The 19,621-nt window shown below is 37.3% G+C and overlaps 1 protein-coding gene across 1 annotated transcript; it reads left to right on the top strand.

Moving 5' to 3' along the window:
* The first annotated feature begins 12,342 nt into the window (after positions 1–12,342).
* Positions 12,343–13,869, top strand: LOC143535295 (protein FAR1-RELATED SEQUENCE 5-like). The gene is made up of 3 exons (XM_077029585.1): positions 12,343–12,905; positions 12,983–13,130; positions 13,420–13,869. Exons 1-3 carry the CDS (start codon positions 12,343–12,345, stop codon positions 13,867–13,869), a joined length of 1,161 nt encoding a protein of 386 aa, XP_076885700.1.
* The last annotated feature ends 5,752 nt before the right edge of the window (positions 13,870–19,621 follow it).

The following is a 19,621-nucleotide window of genomic DNA, read 5'->3' as shown; positions in this document are numbered from 1 at the left end:
CTGCGTGTTATTATTAGTGATGCCATTCGGTGGGTCACATTTTAAGAATTTCAACTTAGGGAAACTTTTAAAAAGATATAATATGAATCACCGAATTGCTACACGTTATCATCCACAAACAAGTGGACAAGTTGAAGTGTCCAATCGCCAAATTAATGAAATCTTGATGAAGACGGTGCGGGTCGATAGAAAGGATTGGTCTTCTAAGTTAAATGATGCATTGTGGGCATATCGGACCGCCTACAAAACTCCTATTGGCACAACTCCTTATCGGTTAGTTTATGGGAAAGGGTGTTATTTACCAATGGAGTTGGCACATAGGGCGTTTTGGGCAATTAAGAATGTTAACGCGGATTATAAGGAAGCGGGTGAATTGAGGAAGTTGAAATTGAATGAGATTGAGGAAATCCGGGATGAAGCATATGAATGTGCTTCCGCATACAAAGACAAACTAAAAAAAGTCCATGATGCAAAGTTGAGAAAAAGGACTTTTGAAGTGGGTCAAAAGGTGTGGTTGTATAATTCAAGATTAAAGTTGTTTCTGGGTAAACAAAAGAGTAAGTGGATGGGTCCATATATCATCACAAGAGTGGGTCAGTTTGGTGATGTGGAGATAGAATATGTTCAAGACCAAACGAAGACTTAAACCTTACTTGGACGGAAAAGACATCAATGTGCTCGATGTGGATAAGGTGAGTTACTTGTTAAGCTCACCGGATGAGGAAACAAATTAAGAGTCCAAGGTATGTTGTATATTTTAGTTTAGGTTAATTTAGTTTTTATTAACTTTAGTTATAAAAAATTACCGTTCTCGTCTTTAATTAAGTTCAACTAAAGTGCGGGAAATTTTAACAAATTTCTTTACCGTGTTGGGGACAACTCGGATTTTTCAAGGGGGGTGGATAATTTTTGAATTTTTGGTTTTTGTAGGTTTTAGTTTTGTATTTCGTGATTGAAAAAAAAATAAAAATAAAAAAAAACAAAAATTATTGAACCTACAGGGGCCACCGTAACCTACGGTACCCACCATAGGCTACGGTGGATTTGAAAACACTACGCTGGCCAGGATCTGTTGTACGGTGGTTTTTTTTAACCCAGGGTCTACCGTAAGCTACGGTAGCCACCGTAGCTTACGGTGGACCCTGGAGCTGGGAGACGTAATTCGTAAAAATAAAAAAAAATTAATTTTTACAATTAATCCATACCACATACGGGATTCTTACCTCTTTCACCACATATTTCACCAACATCTTCCTCATCTTCCCCAAACATTAAAACCCTAACTCCATACATCATACCATCATAACTTCCTTATTTCCTAACCAAATCGATTGATTTTTGGGTATAAATTGGCTAGTATCTTACAAGGTTTTCAATTATACCATTGTATTTGAGAGAATCTCTCGTTTTGCTGGTCGATGTTGGATAATCAAATCCGAAATTTTGTGGGTTTTGGTGTATTTTGAAGTTTTGTTCATCCTCATCTTCTACAATATCAAGGTATGTAATTTATTGTCACTAGATGGTGTATTGCATTGAAATTGTAAGTTGTTCATAATTGTTTCTATAACCACACTTGCTTGAATTGTTGAATTTGTGAATAATGATTTTGAATGGGTTATGGTTGAAGATGATCAGTATGAGTTGAAATATAATTAGGCATATTGTTGGTCATATAGTGAACATAATATTAATTTTTTTTTGAAATTGTTTGAAAAATTTAATAATATGTCTAAGTAGCATCTTCAATCATAATGATAAGCAAGTGTGGGGATGTTTAAGGTTGAAAAGTGAATAACTTGCTCTTTTGTTGTTGTTTGTGTGTTCAGGATGGGTCGAAAAGGGAAAGAACCGGTTGGCTCATCAAGCAACCTTGCTGATCAACCAAAAAGAAGAAGGTTAGTTCTTCAAGCAGATATGGATGAAGAGGAATTTGCAAAAAAGAAGTTAGAGAAGAGGATTTTGGGCAATTTGGGGTTACCGATAAATTCAGAGCATTGGGTTGGGAAGCAGCCTTAAAGTGTTGGGACAACGAATCAACTAACTTATTTGATGTAGAGATTCAAGAATGGATAGCTACCTTACGACGGGTTACAGGTAACCATCCATCAAAGGATAGGTTAATTGGTATTGTTGGGGTTCAAGTGGAAATATCGTTTGATAGTTTGAGACGGGTAGCAAAATTTGATAGTAAACCGCAGAATCAGTATATGTTTCCAAGTTTGGATGATTTGTATTTGGCCCCCGAGAAGCACCCGATGTGGAACACCATGATAGATGATCTGTTTTTGCCCGGGATATACGCCGGGAAGTTGTACTGAAAAAATCTGAGAATGGAAGCAAAATAGATGTTAACGATAAGCATCAATAACATCATCCCGCGTCGGGGTGATAGGGTCGAGGTACGATATCCCGAAGTTCCAATATTATAGACAATGTTACGTGGATCACCGCTTATTTCATACCGTTTCTTAGTAATGAATAACATATGGATAAGCCGAAACAGTGTGGATAGAAAAATCATACCTCACTGTCGATTGATCACTGCATTGTTAAAGAGATACGGGGCAATTGGTGTAGGTGATAAAGGGTCTTACAAAAAGTTCAAACCTTTCGATATTGCACATTTGGGGTCCGGTTGGGTATATTCACAATCCGAACGGTACCATAAATTGAAGAGTTATGGGAGAAGATGGAGAGTTTTGAAGGAAGATGCAAGACCATTGAATGCGGGTGAAGCGGATGACCCCGAAAGTGAATATGATGTAAGTGGTGATGAGCCGTATCAAGATGATCCAAATGTAGCTCGTATGGAAACGGATCACGCGGGACCGATTTGGGATGGAAGGCAACCGGGGATGCAATCGGGTTATGTGGGAAGTGCATTTGATTATGAACAAAGTCCATATGATTCAAATTGGGCTTATCAAGGAACGATTCAAGAGGTGGTAGAAAGAAAAAGACCACCTACGTTTGGGAATTGGTCCGAATCGTCCCAAACCATTTTTGATCAACAAACTTTCATGGGGGGGGGCGAGTATGGAAATGGCATTAAAGCAAAATTATGATCGACAAGAGCAGTGGAACCGAACCCATGCATATGCCTTTGAGAATGACATGAACAACCGATACCTTGATGATAGTCAGCGACGTATGCATGACGTGTGGCATGCAGGATAGCCGGTTGTGGCCGACCCGCCAGTTGTGGACTACACCACGTTGCCACCGTATGATGGTAGTGTGTCATACCTTACACCACCATTGCATCACTCTATGTGGGTGAATCCCAATCAAGGCTCAAGTCAAAGTGCCCCGCAACAACAATGAGGCGAGCAAGGTGGTGATGATCAAGGCACGTTTGGATTCGGTGAGTTCTCGGATGTGATGACATCCATCTTTGGGCCTGCCCGACCGCCCTACTTCTGATGGAATTTCGTGTAATCAGGTGAACATCATTCTGTATATTATTGTACAAGTTGTTATCTTTTGTGTTTTATTTGTTTGGGTGGATGGGTGGTGGATAAAATACTTTTTATTAAGTATTAAGGGTTGTGTTGAAAAGACGGTTGTGTTCATGAAGTAGTTTTTTTTCTCAAAACCGTACATTGGGGACAATGTATTCCAAGTGTGGGGATGAGGAAATTTTCGTTTTTTTTTTTGAAAAAAGAAAATTCGTTTAAAAAAATAAAAATTAAAAAAATAAATTAATTAAAAACAAAAAAAATCTAAAGAAAAAATTAAAAAAAATCAGAAAAATAGAAAAATTTTAAAAAATAATGTGTTTAAAGAAACTGGAAAGTGGTAAGATGGCGGGGTGAAGTTTTGGTCCCTTTTCATGGTCACAATTCCCTAAATAACATGTGCCTAGTTGTTTTAAAAAAGGAGATTATGTAGTTTTCTAACCAAGGTTAGCATGTTTTCGGTGTAATAACTTGCATAACACGTTCGTTTACACTTGAGAATTGAGAAAGTATTGGTTGGTGAGACGGTTGATATTCTCTCATAGAACTTGTACAATTAGTGCATTTCGAGATCTTAGCGTTGCATGAGTGCAAAAGTGATAGAGGCACTTAGGTTAAGCCTCGTCTGGAAGAGCGAGAGTGTGGGATTTGGGGGGTTAGGCCTCATACATTACATATATGAGCGTAGATATGAGAGGGGTGGGGGTTTGGTTCCTTTAGAAAACCTTATTGGGCCTATTCTTTTATTCAATCAACCCCGGTGTTATGTTGCGAAACGATACGACTTAATAGGTTTTTATGTAATTGTTTTAGTATTTATCAATTAGATATGTTAAGCATTATGTTTATCATGCTTACAAAAAAAATTGTATTAGAGTTGTAAAGTTTAAGTATGCAATGTTCAAGTACTATATTAGTTCAAAAAAAATGATGATGTTAGTGATGTATATAGTTGTTTATTTCATTGTTTATTTAGTTTGTTTGTAATAAGTCGGATCGGATCGCTTGAGCTACTTTCAATATTCCCTTCCATACCCTTACACTTGGCCCCATTATAACCCGTTTTAAGCCCTCTTGATTTGCATTCATGTCAAAGCATTTACATAGGTGGAAATTTGATGATTGTACAAGCGTATGCGAGGAGAATTGATTAGTTGTGGAAATGTATGTATGATCACCAAGGAAAGGTTAATGGGTAAATGTGTGTTATGTGTAGGTAAAAACCTAAAGCATGTTAGGTTTAGTTAGAAATCTTCGGTTTAAATAAAACATCAAGTGAACTAATGCACCCGATAAAAATAAGAGAATAGGGTATGACTTGGGACCTTAACCAAACCGGAATTGTGGTAAGATTGGTGGCTACAAGTTGAAAATAAAAAAAAAATTGTTGTTTAAGGTGTTGCTTGAGGGCAAGCAACGAGTAAGTATGGGAATGTGACGGGTGGTCCATGGGACAACCCTTAAGTGATTTAAGTTCGTTAATATTCATGCGTTTATCAATTTATCCCATTGAATTAGATAACTATGTTTACTCGTATAATGGCAGGTATGAGAAGATAGAAGATGAAATTACGAGAACGTGGGCGAAAACGGTGAAGAAAACAAAATTGGAACGAAGAAGAAGTTATGGAGAAAACAAGATGAAACAAATTTGAAGCCACCGTAGCTTACGGTAGCCACCGTAAGCTACGGTGGGAGCTGAATATTATTAGCTGTCGGTGGGCGCGACGCTGCACTTTGTAACAACCATTATTTACTTGTATTTTAGATGGCTTTTCATATATGGATCATATATTTTCATCTAGAGACGACCCAAAAGCGATTTTTGGAGATCATTGATCAATAGTGAGTGTGGTAATAATTAGACGCTTGTTTTTAATTCGTATGACAGTTGTAATTGAAGGAATGACAAACCGAATCATGCTCGGCTAAACTCCTTCGTGTTTTCCCTCGGATTGTAAGGTTTGCTATGTTTGTTTGGTTGATTATTTAGACAATTTCTGAGATAATATTTGATCTTATTGATTTCGTTATTATGGTGTTTGTGTCTTGGTTGATAGATTGTTAGTTTATCGATTTTGTGTTCTAAACCGTCAGTTCTTGGTGCTTTAAGTAATCGAGATTAATCGGAAGGGATTTAGGGTTGGATAAACTAATTGGTTTTTGAGTGATTACTTTGCGTTATATAATCCAAGTACTTGATCTTCAATTGTCACAATTGTTTACATAAACACGAACTCAGTTTAAACATCAACTGTAACATTCATGGAAACCTGAAACCGAGGGAGGACGTATTTTCTCATATTGCTTAAAACTCGTTTATATGTTTCAGTTCTTTTCGTTAATCAAAACAACCAACTCTTTGAATTTAATTTTGCACTTAGTTTAATATAGTTAAATTTAATAGCTACTCAGTAACGCATTTTCCACATACTCCCTATGTTCGATACCCGATTACCGCTATCTAATTAGTTGTAATCGGTTTAATTTTTAGTGAGTCTTAGACATCATGTCAGGCTTATATTTCCTAGACTTTCGGGTAGCACCTCAACGCTTTCATGTTTCTCGAAAATCTTGATCAACACTTTCTTGCACGCAAATCGAGGCATGTCGGTCTTCTATCATTGTCGGCACGCAGTCCGAGGTGGGAGTGTCGGTTCGTCTCTTGGTGGCACATACATCGAGGTAGCATTGGTATTTGGCCACGGTTTACGAGGGAGCTTCGGGTTTTTGGCACTGATTTCGAGGTACGATCGGGGCACACTTATCGAGGTAGTGAGAAAGATGATTCTAGTGTGAGTATGAATGAAGAGCTGATGGCCTTATTTATATGCGCTGATCAGATGACACATCGCGATACGCGATGGGTCTTGCCTAGGATCATCGCGTATAGCGATGGGTCAACGGTAACTTAAATTATTATTTAATTGTATCACGATACGCGATGGACCAATCGTAGGTCGTCGCGTATCACGACTAGGCTTTTCGCGTCATAACTAGCCTTGCCACGTGTGCCACGTGGTTGGACACGCGGTGCCACGTGGGGACACGTGGCGGGTCATGTGTCACTGCTGTCAGGCATGGACATACTCGATGACGAGTGAGCTTTCGGGTATCGCGTATCGCTATCCCTTTCTTTGCTTGGGTTTTGTGACAAACCCGTCGTGTTACGCGATGGGTCAGGGGAACATATTTTCAAAATTGGTCCTTGTACTTTGAATACTTGTTATTTTTTATCCAAATCTTTCGCTTTGATACATCCTCCCCACCTTGGAATGAATCTCGTCCGCGAGATTCGCTTTCTTAGAACAAGTGGGGGTACTTTTTCTTCATTTCGGATCCTAACTTCCAAGTATACTCGGGGCCTCTTCGTGAGTTTCATTTTACTTTGACCAATTTTAGATTACGCCTCCTAAGTTTCAGTATTTTAAAATCTTCAATTTGTAGAGGTCGTTCTACAAACTTAAGGTTTTCGTTTATTTCGACATATCTTAAAAGCATTAACAAGGATTCGTTGGCTAGACATTTACGCAGATTAGATACGTGGAATACATCGTGTATCCCTTTCATTTCTTCGGGTAGTCGCAGACGATAAGTGACAATACCGATTCGCTCGAGTATTTCGAATGGTCCAACAATACATGGACTTAACTTTCCTTTCTTACCGAAGCGAACAACACCTTTACAAGGAGAAACTTTCAATAAAACTCCATCACGTACATTGAAATCTAACGGCTTACGACGGATATCAGCGTAACTCTTTTGTCGGTCTCGGGCCGTCTTAAGTCGTTCTCGGATTCAATACCTTATCGGTGGTTTCTTTGACTATCTCGGGTCCAGATAATTGATTGTCTCCTGTTTCAGATCAGCATACCGGTGTTCTACATTTTCGGCCATATAACGATTCGAATGGTGCGGCTTGAATACTCGTGTGATAACTATTGTTAAACCAAAATTCCATTAGGGGAAGATGGTCATCCCAACTTCCAGCTAAGTCGATCACACAAGCGCGGGGCATATCTTCAATCGTTTTAATTGTTCTTTGCTTTGCCCATCAGTTTGAGGATGATAAGCAGTGCTAAGGTTTAATTTAGTTCCTAACGCTTGTTGAAAACTTTTCCAGAAATGAGACGTAATGCGACTATCTCGATCAGAGATGATAGACAAAGGCACTCCATGTAATGCAACGATGTTTTTTACATTCGTGCTAATATATCCATGGAATAAGTATCGTTTATAGGTATAAAATGTGCGAATTTTGTCCACCTATCAACTATAATCCATATAGCATTATGCTGACGAGTTGTTTTCGGGAGTTTTGTTATGAAGTCCATGGTTATCATTTCCCACTTCCAAACGAGATGTTCTGGTTGCTGAAGCAATCCCGAGGGCTTTTGATGCTTGTCCATGAGTTTCAAAGACGTCAAACATTTGCAACATGTAAAGCGATGTCATTTTTCATTCCATTCCATGAGTAGTTGGCTTCAGATTTTGGTACATTTAATCACTAACGGGGTGCATCATGTAATCTTTTCTCGTGATTCTCCATCGATTGGTACCCATATCCTATTTCCAAGTCTAAGTATATCATCATCGCCTTTTACTAAAGAGTCAATGGTGTCGTTACGTTTTTCGTCGAAGATCTTGTTTTCTTTGATCGCTTGGAGTTGGGCTAATCGAATTTGTTCAACTAGATCTACTTTTAGTTCTAGTCACAACGCTTGCACTCTCTTGGGTTTCTCTTATTCCTTACGACTTAAGGCGTCAGCCACAACGTTGGCTTTACCTTCGTGATAAATGATTTCACAGTCATAATCATTTAATGTTTACATCCATCTTCATTGTCTCATATTAAACTCTTTTTGTTCGAAGATGTGTTTTAAACTTTTGTGATCGGTGTACACAATGAATTTGACTCCATAGAGATAGTGCCTCCATAACTTTAAGGCAAAGATTATGGCTCCTAACTCTAGATCGTGAGTTGTGTATTTCTTTTCATGTACCTTGATTTGTTGAGAGGCGTAAGCGATTACTTTCTTTCGTTGCATTAGTATGCAACCCCAAATGGAATGGGATACGTCGCTAAAAACAACAAAATCCTCAGTAGCTTCTGGCAAGGCCAGTATTGGTGCATTGGTGAGTTTTTTTTAAGTATATCGAACGCATTTTGTTTTTTGGTTCCCCATTCATACTTGATATTCTTACGGGTTAACGGGGTTATAGGAACGACAATTCGGGAGAAATTTTCAATGAATGTTCGATAGTAGCCAGCTAAACCTAAGAAACTACGGATCTCGGTTGGCGATTTTGGAATTTTCTATTTTGAGATGGCTTCTATCTTTGCGGGATCTACTTGAATTCCATTCACGTTTATGAGAAATTGTACATCATGAAGCCAAAATTCGCATTTCGAGAATTTACTACTTCTCGTTTCTAAGTAATTCAAGCAAGATAGATGTATTTCATGATTTTCCTTTTACTTAGAATAAATAAGTATGTCTTCGATGAACACGATAACAAAATTATCTAAGTAAGGTTTACAGATTCGGTTTATCATATCAATGAACACGGCTGGGGCATTAGTGAGACCAAATGGCATGACCGTGAACTCATAATGTTCATACCTTGTTCGGCGGTTTTTGGAATATCTTCGGTTTGTACTTTGAGTTGGTGATAGTCGGAACGCAAATCTATCTTAGAGAAGAAGCTTGCTCCTTGAAGTTGGTCGAACATATCATCGATTCGAGGTATTAGGTATCGGTTTTTGATGATTACTTTGTTCAAAGCTCGGTAGTCGATACACATTTGCATTGATCCATATTTCTTCTTGACAAAGAGAATCGGCAATCCCCATGGTGATGAACTTGGACGAATAAATCTTTTCTCGAGTAGCTCGTCTAATTGTTTCTTTAATTCCTTCATTTAGGTTGGAGCTTGACGATATGGGGCTTTGGAGATTGGAGCGGTTCCAGACATGAGGTCTATTATGAATTCAACTTCTCAATCGGGTGGAATACTTGGCAGTTCGTCGGGAAAAACGTTAGAAAAATCGGAGACAATAGGTACGTCCTTTATTTCCTTTGGTTTGGATTCTTTGGTGACATAGACCATGAATGCTAAGCATCCTTGATTTAAACATTTATTAGCCCTAATCATGGAGATTATGCTAACTTGGCCAGCGTCTTTGTCCCGCTCAATTCGAATGGTTCGTTTATCAGGGGCTCATAGTTATATAGTTTTGCTATTGCAAATGATACGGGCATGATTATTGGATAACCAGTCCATACCAAGTACTATATCAAAACCAGCAAGAGTCATGGGTAATAGTTGGATGGGTAAAACATAACCAGCTAACTAGATTTTTTCGTTTTCTTAGACTTCGGAGATTTTAATGATTTCACCACTAGCGGTTTCGACGCTTAGAATTTTATTTAATTTCTTTAGAGGTTCGTTTAATAGACTGCAAAAGCTATAATCTATGAAACTCAGATTGGCACCTGAATCGAATTAACTCTAGGATACGTGTCGTTGACTAAGAACGTACCAGTGATGGTTTCCGGCATGTCCGCCGCTTTCTTTGTGTCTAAGATGAAGACTCTTGCATTTCCCTTCTTCGGTTCATTCCTTTGACCACTTCCACCCACTCCTCCAGCAGCGGGTTTGTTCTTGGGGCACTCGAAGCCGAGGTGTCCCATTTCCTTACAGTTATAGCAGGTTATTGACTTCTTCCAGCAGTCAGCCATTGCGTGACCGGGTTTGTGGCACGATTCGCAAACAGTCATTGTAGATGTAGCGAAGTAACAACCACCCTTGTGATACTTCTTACTAATTTTGCATTGAGTGTAGTTGGAGTTGGATCCAGCTTTTCGTTGCTCTACACCCTTGCCCTTGAATCGGGCACCTCCAGTCTTCTTGTGGTCGTTTGATGGCATCACCTTCTTGTATTCTTCCTTGTTACGGATTAAACCGTTTATCAAGTAACCAGCTAACTCCATTGCGGAATCAGCGGTTTGGGGTAAATGAGACCTTACCACATCGCGAATTTCTCGCGGAAGTCCCCAAAATATCGAGTTACTTTGCTGGATTCTTGCGTTACCAGCTGGGGTACGAGTCTACAGTACTCATGGAATTTGGTATTGTATTAACGAAGATTAGTTCCAATCACCTTGTGATTAAGGAACTTAGATTGAATTTGATCGGTTTCATGCATTGGGCAAAACTTTGCGAGCACCATTTCTTTGAATTCCTCCCACTTAAGTTGGTACAACAATTCTCTCCCCTTGCTCATAATCAGAGTGTTCCACCACTCTAAAGCTTCTCCCTTGAACATTTGCGCCGTATATTAAATCTTTTATTGTTCGGCGCACTTGCTGATAATCACTATTGATTCCATCTCTTCCAGCCACCTTAGTGTCGCAATGGCGCCCTTGTCACCATAGAATTTCTTAGGACCAAAACTTTTGAAATCCTTAAATGAGCAGCAGCCGATTTTTTACTTTTTGAATTTGCGATTGAAATCATCACCAGAATTTGAATTGTGAACGCTTTTTTCGGGATGAGACGGGTTAGGGCGAGATTTGGATTTTATGGATTTTCGATAATGATCGGTGTGATGTGTTTACCTAGATTCGCTTCTAAGGTGTGATTCGGCTCTTATAACTTTGGTTATCATTTCTTGTATTTTTTTTAAATATTGCTCGGGAATTTGTTGAGCTTGTTCATTTTGAGCACGATCGCCTTCTCCTTTTTGAGAAGCTTCCGCGTTTTGAGATCCTTAATTCGACATTCTGAAATAATTATATTCTTTTCTTAAAAACACACTTATATATATATATATAGAGAGAGAGAGAGAAAAGATGGAATACGCTAATCCCTATCGTACAAAACAGTACGCGACAACAGCAAGCGTCGATCTACACTTATCATTCAGTTGAAAGCTTTTGAGGAGATCCCGTGTATTTTTAAGCGAGAAGGGTACGATTGTCTTTTTGATTCCTCATTTAAATTTGGTAATTTGCGTATAAACGGTTACGATCCTGATATTTAGCTTCATCAAAATCAATTTCTTATTTTACGAAACAATTTTTGTACCAAAACTATCAATTGAGCTCTCTTGAGTACACGAATCAGTTTATCAAGCAATTTTTCTGATTTTAGGGGTTTGAAATGGAAGACGAATGCGAATGTAGGTTTTTGCTGTGTTTGAATTAATCAACTGTAGATAATTGATTAGTCTAGTTTGATTTTATGATGTTTCAAAATATGAACGTATCATGAGCGTGTTACTATATCTGATTATGAGCTTATTATAACGTTGTATAATATGAGCGTCTTATGAGCGTGTTACTATTAGGATTAGTGTAATAGTAAATCTGTATGTTAGTTCTCATGAGAATCACGTGATAATTGATTAGTATAGTTTGTGAGCGTGTTACGAGCGTGTTCATATTAGGACTGTCTTTGATTTTTGATGTTTCATAATATGAACGTATCATGAGCGTGTTACTATATTTGATTATGAGCTGATTATAACGTTGTATAATATGAGCGTCATATGAGCGTGTTACTATTAGGATTGTTAAAATGGTTTGATTATAATTTTTGAGTGTGTATGGATTATAATTTATTTTTGATATTTTGTGTAGATGAATCAAGTATTTTGGTTGAACGTCAAGGGGTTGATATCATTCCTGAAGTTGCTTCTTCATACAGACCTGTTAAAGGAATGAGGTTTTAGTCAATTGATCAAGCATTTGATTTTTATTGTGAATATGCTAAAAAAGATGGATTTGGGGATCGTAAAGGTGACTCTTACGTGCATGGTGGTGTACTAAAGACCAAGTACTTTACATGTTGTAAAGAAGGTCACAAGCCAGCTAAAATGTATGATTCAAAAGGTGATTGTAATGAATCAAGCAAGCCATATTACAAAAGGAGGAAGAGGCCGACAATTAGATGTGGTTGTAGAGCACATATACAGTTGAAATCTGTTGACGGTGATTTTTTTGAGGTAGATGATTTTGTTGAAGGCCATAATCATAGAATGGTTGCAGATTCTGATATGCAGTTTGTTCGTTCTGCGAGGAAGTTAACACATGTCCAAGAGGAAGCTATTTATGAGCTTTCTAATATGAACTTGGGACCTTTTAAAGCGTTTAACCTTATGAGAACACAGTACGTTGGTTTTGAAAAGGTAGGTGCAACTAAAGATGATTGTAAGAATTTTAAACAAGGTTTGAATTGTTATATTGGAGAGTATGATGCTGAGATGATTGTTCATAGATTGTGTGCAAGGAAAACATTTTCATCCGATTATTCTTTTGAATATGATGTCAATGATGATCGTGAGTTAATTCGTATGTTTTGGGCTGATGAGACTTCAAAGAGTAATTATCTTGCATTTGGGGATATTATATCTTTTAATGCTACATTTAAGACTAACAAGTAAGTTTGTGTGTATGTATAGGATTGTCTGTATGTATATGTTTTTTTATGTATTTTATATGATTTTCTATATGCAGGTACAAGATGGTTTTTGTCCCGTTCACGGCAATTGATAACCATTGTCATAGTGTTACTGTCGGTGCTGGATTACTAGCTTCTGAAACTATTGAATCATACACATGGTTATTGCAAATGTTACTTAAGTCGTTTGGTCATGCACCGAAGGTTGTTGTTACTGATCATACCTTGCTATGAAGCAAGCTATTGCAGCTGTGTTTCCAAATACAAGGCATAGGTTATGTATGTGGCATATCATGAAGAAAGTTGCTAACAAGGTAACTTCTTAATTGTGTTTTAGGCAGTTTGAATAATGAGCGTTTGACAAGCGTTTAATGGCAATAGTCATTTTATTTTTGATTTTTTAATATGTGAGAGTTTTATTAGCATGACATGATTATATATTGTGTCAACGAGAATTTACACAAGCGTTTTTACATGTTTTTTTGTGTATCAGGTGGGGGCTGATTTATGTAACAACGAAGATTTTAAGAGTAGGCCATGTAACATTGTGTGGACCAATTCAATTAGTCCTTTAGAATTTGAGGAAAAATGGCAGGCTATAATGGTTGAGTTTGAGCTTGACAAGAATAAATGTCTTACTGATATGTATGAAATCAGATTTGACTGGATACCTGCTTTTTATAGAGATGAAATTTTGTCTGGATTAATTCGTACAACATCAAGATCAGAGAGCGAAAACCATTTTCTTGGAAAAGCTACAAATTCTCAATTAGTGTTAGTTGAGTTTTTCAACCATTTTGATTTTTGTATGAAGATACAGAGATATAATGGCAGACGGTGTGATCATGATAGTAGGTACACGTATCCGCAGTTAGAAACCAGAAGTTATCTTGAAAGGGAAGCGGTTAGGATATACAGAAGAGCTATGTTTAATGATCTTTAAGATGAAATGAATGAAATTGTTGGTGGTGTTTCACAATTCAGTTCTTGTGAAGAATAATGAGGGTTTTTGAGGTGTAAAATAATGGATTTTAATGCGTATGCTCCAGGTTTTTTGGAGGTAATTATGAGCGTTTATTAAGCGTTTAGTATAAAGTTGTTTAAGCTTAAGTTAAATAACAAGCGTTTAATAAGCGTTTTACTTTTGTAGGTTGTGTTTAAGAAGGATGGTGAGTTTGGTGAAGAGTCTATTGCAATATGTTCCTGCAAAAGATTCGAACAATATGGTTTGTTGTGTCGGCACATTTTCTACGTCATGAATATGTATCAAGTCAAGAAATTCCCTAATAGATATATAAATGATCGATGGAGGAAAGAGGATGAAGTGAATATCATAATAGTTCCAATGTCAGAATTTGGTAATGATCAGAACAGGAAGATAAAAGAAATTTCAAGAGAAATAAAGTATGCCGGTGAATACCTTATCAATAGTTATGAATTAATTAAATCAAAGAAAGAGATAGCCATTAGTCGCTCTGGGAAGGGTTATAGGGAGTGTCAAATTTGTCACATACATGGCCACAACAGCAGAACTTGTAAAGCAATGCAGCAGCAACCGCAACAATGAATTCATAGTTGATTGTTTTAGATAGAAATAGTTAGTTTTTTGTGTTTTAGATTGTGTGTTATGTAGGTACCTTTTTTTTACACAAGCGTTTCACAAACATATAAAAAGCGTATGACAAAAGATAAAAATTTTATTTATTTATTTTTTTAATACATGGGGTTACACCCCATCAGACCCCATCATCAGACCCCATCAGACCTCGTCAGCCCCCATCAACCCCCACCGCTCCCTGTTTATTGATCTTCTCACGTCCGTCTTCCTTGAACTCCGTGTTGGCTGACAAATTTGAAACCGTGTCAACCAAAGTACCATACACGGAGTCATGGCATTTAGTCAGCTGCTTGAGGAACTCAGCAGTCTGTGCCTTGAACTCACTGTCTGGTAGCTCCATGAGTTCATTGTATGCATCAAGAGTTTTTGATTTCTCTTGAAGCACGTAGGCCTGTGAGTGTTGAAGGGCGCTGAGAAACTTCTCGTCCTTTTCTTTCTCAAGCATTCACCATGCTTTTCATGGCTTTATCACTTGAAAACATTTTTATGTGTGATATGATTAACAACAATGGATGTAAAATATATAGACATAATATTGATGTCTACTAATTGTGGGTAGTTGAGATAGAGTTTAGATGTTCAATGTCATTTAATTTGATGTAGGTTATGATCATCACACAAACTGCATTTATTATTTTTTAAGCGTGATACAAGCATGATATATATATATATTTTAATCGTGTTTGGTTGTTGACATAGTGTAATTTAATTTAAGTGATTTGATGTATGCTATCATCACAAAAATATTTTTTCTTTGGACATAAATTTGGCAAATGAGTTGTAATAAATGTAATTTTAAGTTTTTGACAAAACTTGATTAGAAATTAGTTTCTTTTAAACGAGATTCGATGGCTTAGTGTGTGAAAGCGTACAAGAGTGTATAATGAGCGTCTCATTACATCGCTCATTACACATGAGCATATAGTAATGAAATTACAGTGTTCGTATGTTGCGTCCGTGAGCATGCACTTATGAGCGTTGTTCAAGCGTTTTGTCTTTTTATTATTTTTTTTCACTATTTTGGTCTGTGAACCTGCAATTTTTTGTTGTCCTTTTTTTGTACTATTTGGTCCATGATATTTTTCCTATATATATGTTACATTTTGTCACAGTTATATCCACCCATCTCAAAATCAGTTATAATGGATGCCTCGTCATCTTCATCATCTTTCAAGGAAGCGTTGAAGATGAAAATTGTTGAGCAGGTAGCCGCCGACAAAGCTTGCCGTGACAAGCTAACACATGAGTTTGTGATGCTTAATAATAACATGGATTACATGGATGTTATTACGAACGTTCTTGTCAAAATGCCTACTAGTGCTATCCGAGATCTTGCGGTTTTGTTTATGGTTGACATAGGGAAGAATGAGTTAGAACAGTTCAAAGAATTATCAAATGCAATTCTTGAGCTAAACTGTTCAATTAAAATGAAGTTCGATTTTCTCAAGTCACTATTAGAGTAGGAGGCAAGTGGGTGATGTTTGAGAGTTTGATGAGCGTTTTGTAATGTTTTTTTTAATCATGTACTCCGTAGTATTTTGTGTGGTAATAATAATATTCCAATGTTTTTGTTAGTTGAGTTTTTCTAACATAAGGCCATTGACTAAAATAGACAACAAATTCAAATTAGTTGTTGCCTTCTTTTGAGTTCTTCAACAATCTCCTCCCCGGACATTTCTTTGTCGTTTAGATTTTCACTAAATTCTTGCGCCTTCTCGATTAGATTATCTCTTTTCTTGTTTATATCCGACAGAAGGATCTTGGCTAAATACTTTGTCCTCAACTTTTTTAGCTGATTCACTTGTTTAGGACATTCGTTGTAAAATCCGCACGTCCACGGTTTCTTCCCATCATACTTCTCCATGTGTCTCGTAGCAAAAATCCCACAGTCTACCTCGTTTCGGTTGTTCTCCATGACATCCTTAACCTTGTGATTGGAGCCATATTGATTTGTTCAGCAATGGGGTGATTGATTTTCTTAAGATAAATGTAGAAGACGGTTCTCTAAAAATACATTAAAAGAAGTTAAGTATTTCACAAATTTTATAATAGATTTTTTGTTGAGAGTTTGTTGAGCGTTTTTACCAGGATTTGGGGATTCTTGTTGTATCTTTCTTCAAAAAGTCTTTTGATTTCTTTTTGTTTGTATTCTGGCTTTTTAAACTTTTTATTAGCTAGTACTTCTTGATGTCCACTGTTGTCAAGCAACTCTATCACTCCGGTTTGAAGGTTGAAAACAACCACATAGAAGTGATCTCTATGTAGTATTGGCATGAAGAAAATAGCAACTTCCTTCATTGTTTTGACATCACACCTCATCATCTCTTTCTCAATGTTGTCCGTAAACGCATCGAGTCTTTGTTCGTTTGTGTGACCAAATGCCTCATTATAATGGTTAGTTGTCTACATAAGAATTCAAATAAGCGTTTGATAAGCGTAGATACATAATACATGTTAAAGCATTTAACAAGAGTTTTTAAGATAACATGTATAATTAAAGCATACCAGCAGTGTGCTTGTACCAAAGAACCTGAATGGTGATTCTGCAGATTTTTTCTTTTCTTCAAAGTTCATGAGTTCACATAATGCATCCATTGCGTTTGTTGTTATATATAAATCAGGACAAAAACTCTCAAAAATAACCTTAAATGAATCTGTGTAAGTAGTCTTGAAAACCTCTTCCCATATGTCGTCAAGGCAAAAAAATATATACCCCACAATTGTTTTTTCATCATCTGTGACTGATGTGTTTAGTTCAACCTCTCTTAAAACATATGGTGATTTCAATGTAGGAGGTAAATTTCTCTTTCTTTCTTTTCTCACCAACTCTTTGTCTTTATTTTCTTGTATTAATGATACAGGAGATGTAATTTTGGGTATCATTTTTGAAGTTGATGTCGGTGTTATGAAATTTTCACTTGGTGACATACTAGCGTCAGCTTTTGAAATTTTCACTTGGTTTTTCTCTTGTAACATCCCGAAATTTCAAGATAATATTAATTATATTACTTAATAATAGAGGGAAAGTTTACTCGGGTTAGAAGGAAATAAATAACAGAATAGGAGTTGGTATGAATCGGGCTAGTGTTGGGTAATGGATGCGGGTTGTGGACTTGGATTATTTGAGATGGGTTAAATGAGAATGGGATTTAAGGGATATAAATATCCCCTAAACCCAAAATATCTTCATTCTCACCCTACACCCTAAAACTCCTAACACACACATACACACACCTTCTAATCGATCAAGATTCGAAGCCGAGACCCGAGATTTTGTTGATAGATCTGAGTTGGTAAGGTAAGAACAAATCCAGCAAAGCTAATATTACTGAAAATGGTTAGGATTGGATGGGTTAACCGGACCCGAAACCCAAACTGCCCAAATCGGACCCCTAAAACGTCGATTTTAGGCCGATTTGATGGTTGGGATTTGTAGGCGCCGATCATACGATTCCGTGGGTACCAAAATCGAGTTATTTGGCTAAGAAACGAAGGATTTATGGGCAAATAGATCTGCAGCGCGATAACTTCGCCTGCAAGATTAAGTTCGCCTGATGAACTTCGCCTTCAAGCGTAACTTCGCCTAAGGATAACTTTGCCTGAAGCCAAGTTCGCCTAAGGATAACTTCGCCTGAAGCCAAGTTCGCCTAAGGTTTAACTTCGCCTGAAGCCAAGTTCGCCTAAGGTTTAACTTCGCCTGAAGCCAAGTTCGCCTAAGGTTTAACTTCGCCTAAAGCCAAGTTCGCCTAAGGTTTAACTTCGCCTGAAGCTAAGTTCGCCCGAGGGTTAACTTCGCCTAAAGCCAAGTTTGATTAGAAAATAAATTATAAAGCGATAAGTTAAAGTAAGCTAATACTAGGCCACCAGATTAGATCAGACGAGTATTGATACGTGTAACTTGTACAGTCAGCCGAGCTCAGATAGAGAAGGGATTTACAGCTATCAGAAAAAGAGGCAGAATTCAGGTGAGTTTCTAGCCCCATTCCTTGTTATGTTTTCGGGGCTGTGTGCATACTTGATGTGTTGTTAATACATTTATCCTAAGTGATAAGTGTATGCCATATGTGATATATGTGATATGTAAGAATGATTGCTTGATGGTACGTGAACGATCTTCGGATATTGCACGTACTGTCAGGTTGTAACGTTATAAATATGGTAAGTATGATATGTATGTTTATGTGTATGAACGTAATAAAGTTAATAAAAGAAGGAAATGACGGTTGTATGGTTGTATGGTTACGAAAAGGGTACCGAGCCCTAATAATACTCGAGGTATGATGTATGGTTGTATGGTAACGAAGAGGGAATCGAACCCTACTAATATTCGAAAACAAGGGACCAGACCCTTATAATATCTGTGATGTTAGGGACCAGACCCTTATAATATCTGTGATGTTAGGGACCAGACCCTTATAATATCTGTGATGTTAGGGACCAGACCCTTATAATATCTGTGATGTTAGGGACCAGACCCTTATAATATCTGTGATGTTAGGGACCAGACCCTTATAATATCTGTGATGTTAGGGACCAGACCCTTATAATATCTGTGATGTTAGGGACCAGACCCTTATAATATCTGTGATGTTAGGGACCATACCCTTATAATATCTGTGATGTTAGGGACCAGACCCTTACAATATCTGTGAGGATAGGGACCAGACCCTCATAATATCTGTGATGTTAGGGACCAGACCCTTATAATATCTGTGAGGTTATAGGGCGAAAGGCTCTTTAAAACGTATGATTATGAATGTAAAGAAAGTATGTAAGTAAGAAAGAAAGTATGTAAGTAAGAATGAAGGTATGAGTACTTATGTGTGTATGAAAGAAAGTTATGAGGTTAAGTACGTATGTATGTAATAAGGTATTGTATGGTATTGTATGATTAACTAGAACTCACTCAGCGTAGCTGACTTTTAGTATGCACGCAGGTGAGTAGGATGAGACAGCTGGCTTGAGTGGAGGACACATGGCAGAAGACTAAAGCCTGGCATCTGAAGATCTGATATGTTTTATAAGTTATGTTTTGATTTTGAAAGACAAGAGGAATGTTTTAAGACATGATTATGAA

This window comes from Bidens hawaiensis, unplaced genomic scaffold, assembly GCF_021521415.1.
Source record: "Bidens hawaiensis isolate Kalapana, Puna unplaced genomic scaffold, B.hawaiensis_p1.1 tig00010463_1, whole genome shotgun sequence".
In the NCBI taxonomy this organism is placed as follows: Eukaryota; Viridiplantae; Streptophyta; class Magnoliopsida; order Asterales; family Asteraceae; genus Bidens; species Bidens hawaiensis.
This window is presented reverse-complemented; position numbering and strand designations above follow the sequence as displayed.

Bases quoted from the DNA above. Each gene is read 5' to 3' on its own strand.
- LOC143535295 (XM_077029585.1), top strand. From the start codon at position 12,343: ATGTATGATTCAAAAGGTGATTGTAATGAATCAAGCAAGCCATATTAC. The intron at 12,906-12,982 runs GTAAGTTTGTGT...TTCTATATGCAG, and splicing joins GCTACATTTAAGACTAACAA to GTACAAGATGGTTTTTGTCC. The intron at 13,131-13,419 runs GTTGTTGTTACT...TTTGTGTATCAG, and splicing joins CGTTTGGTCATGCACCGAAG to GTGGGGGCTGATTTATGTAA.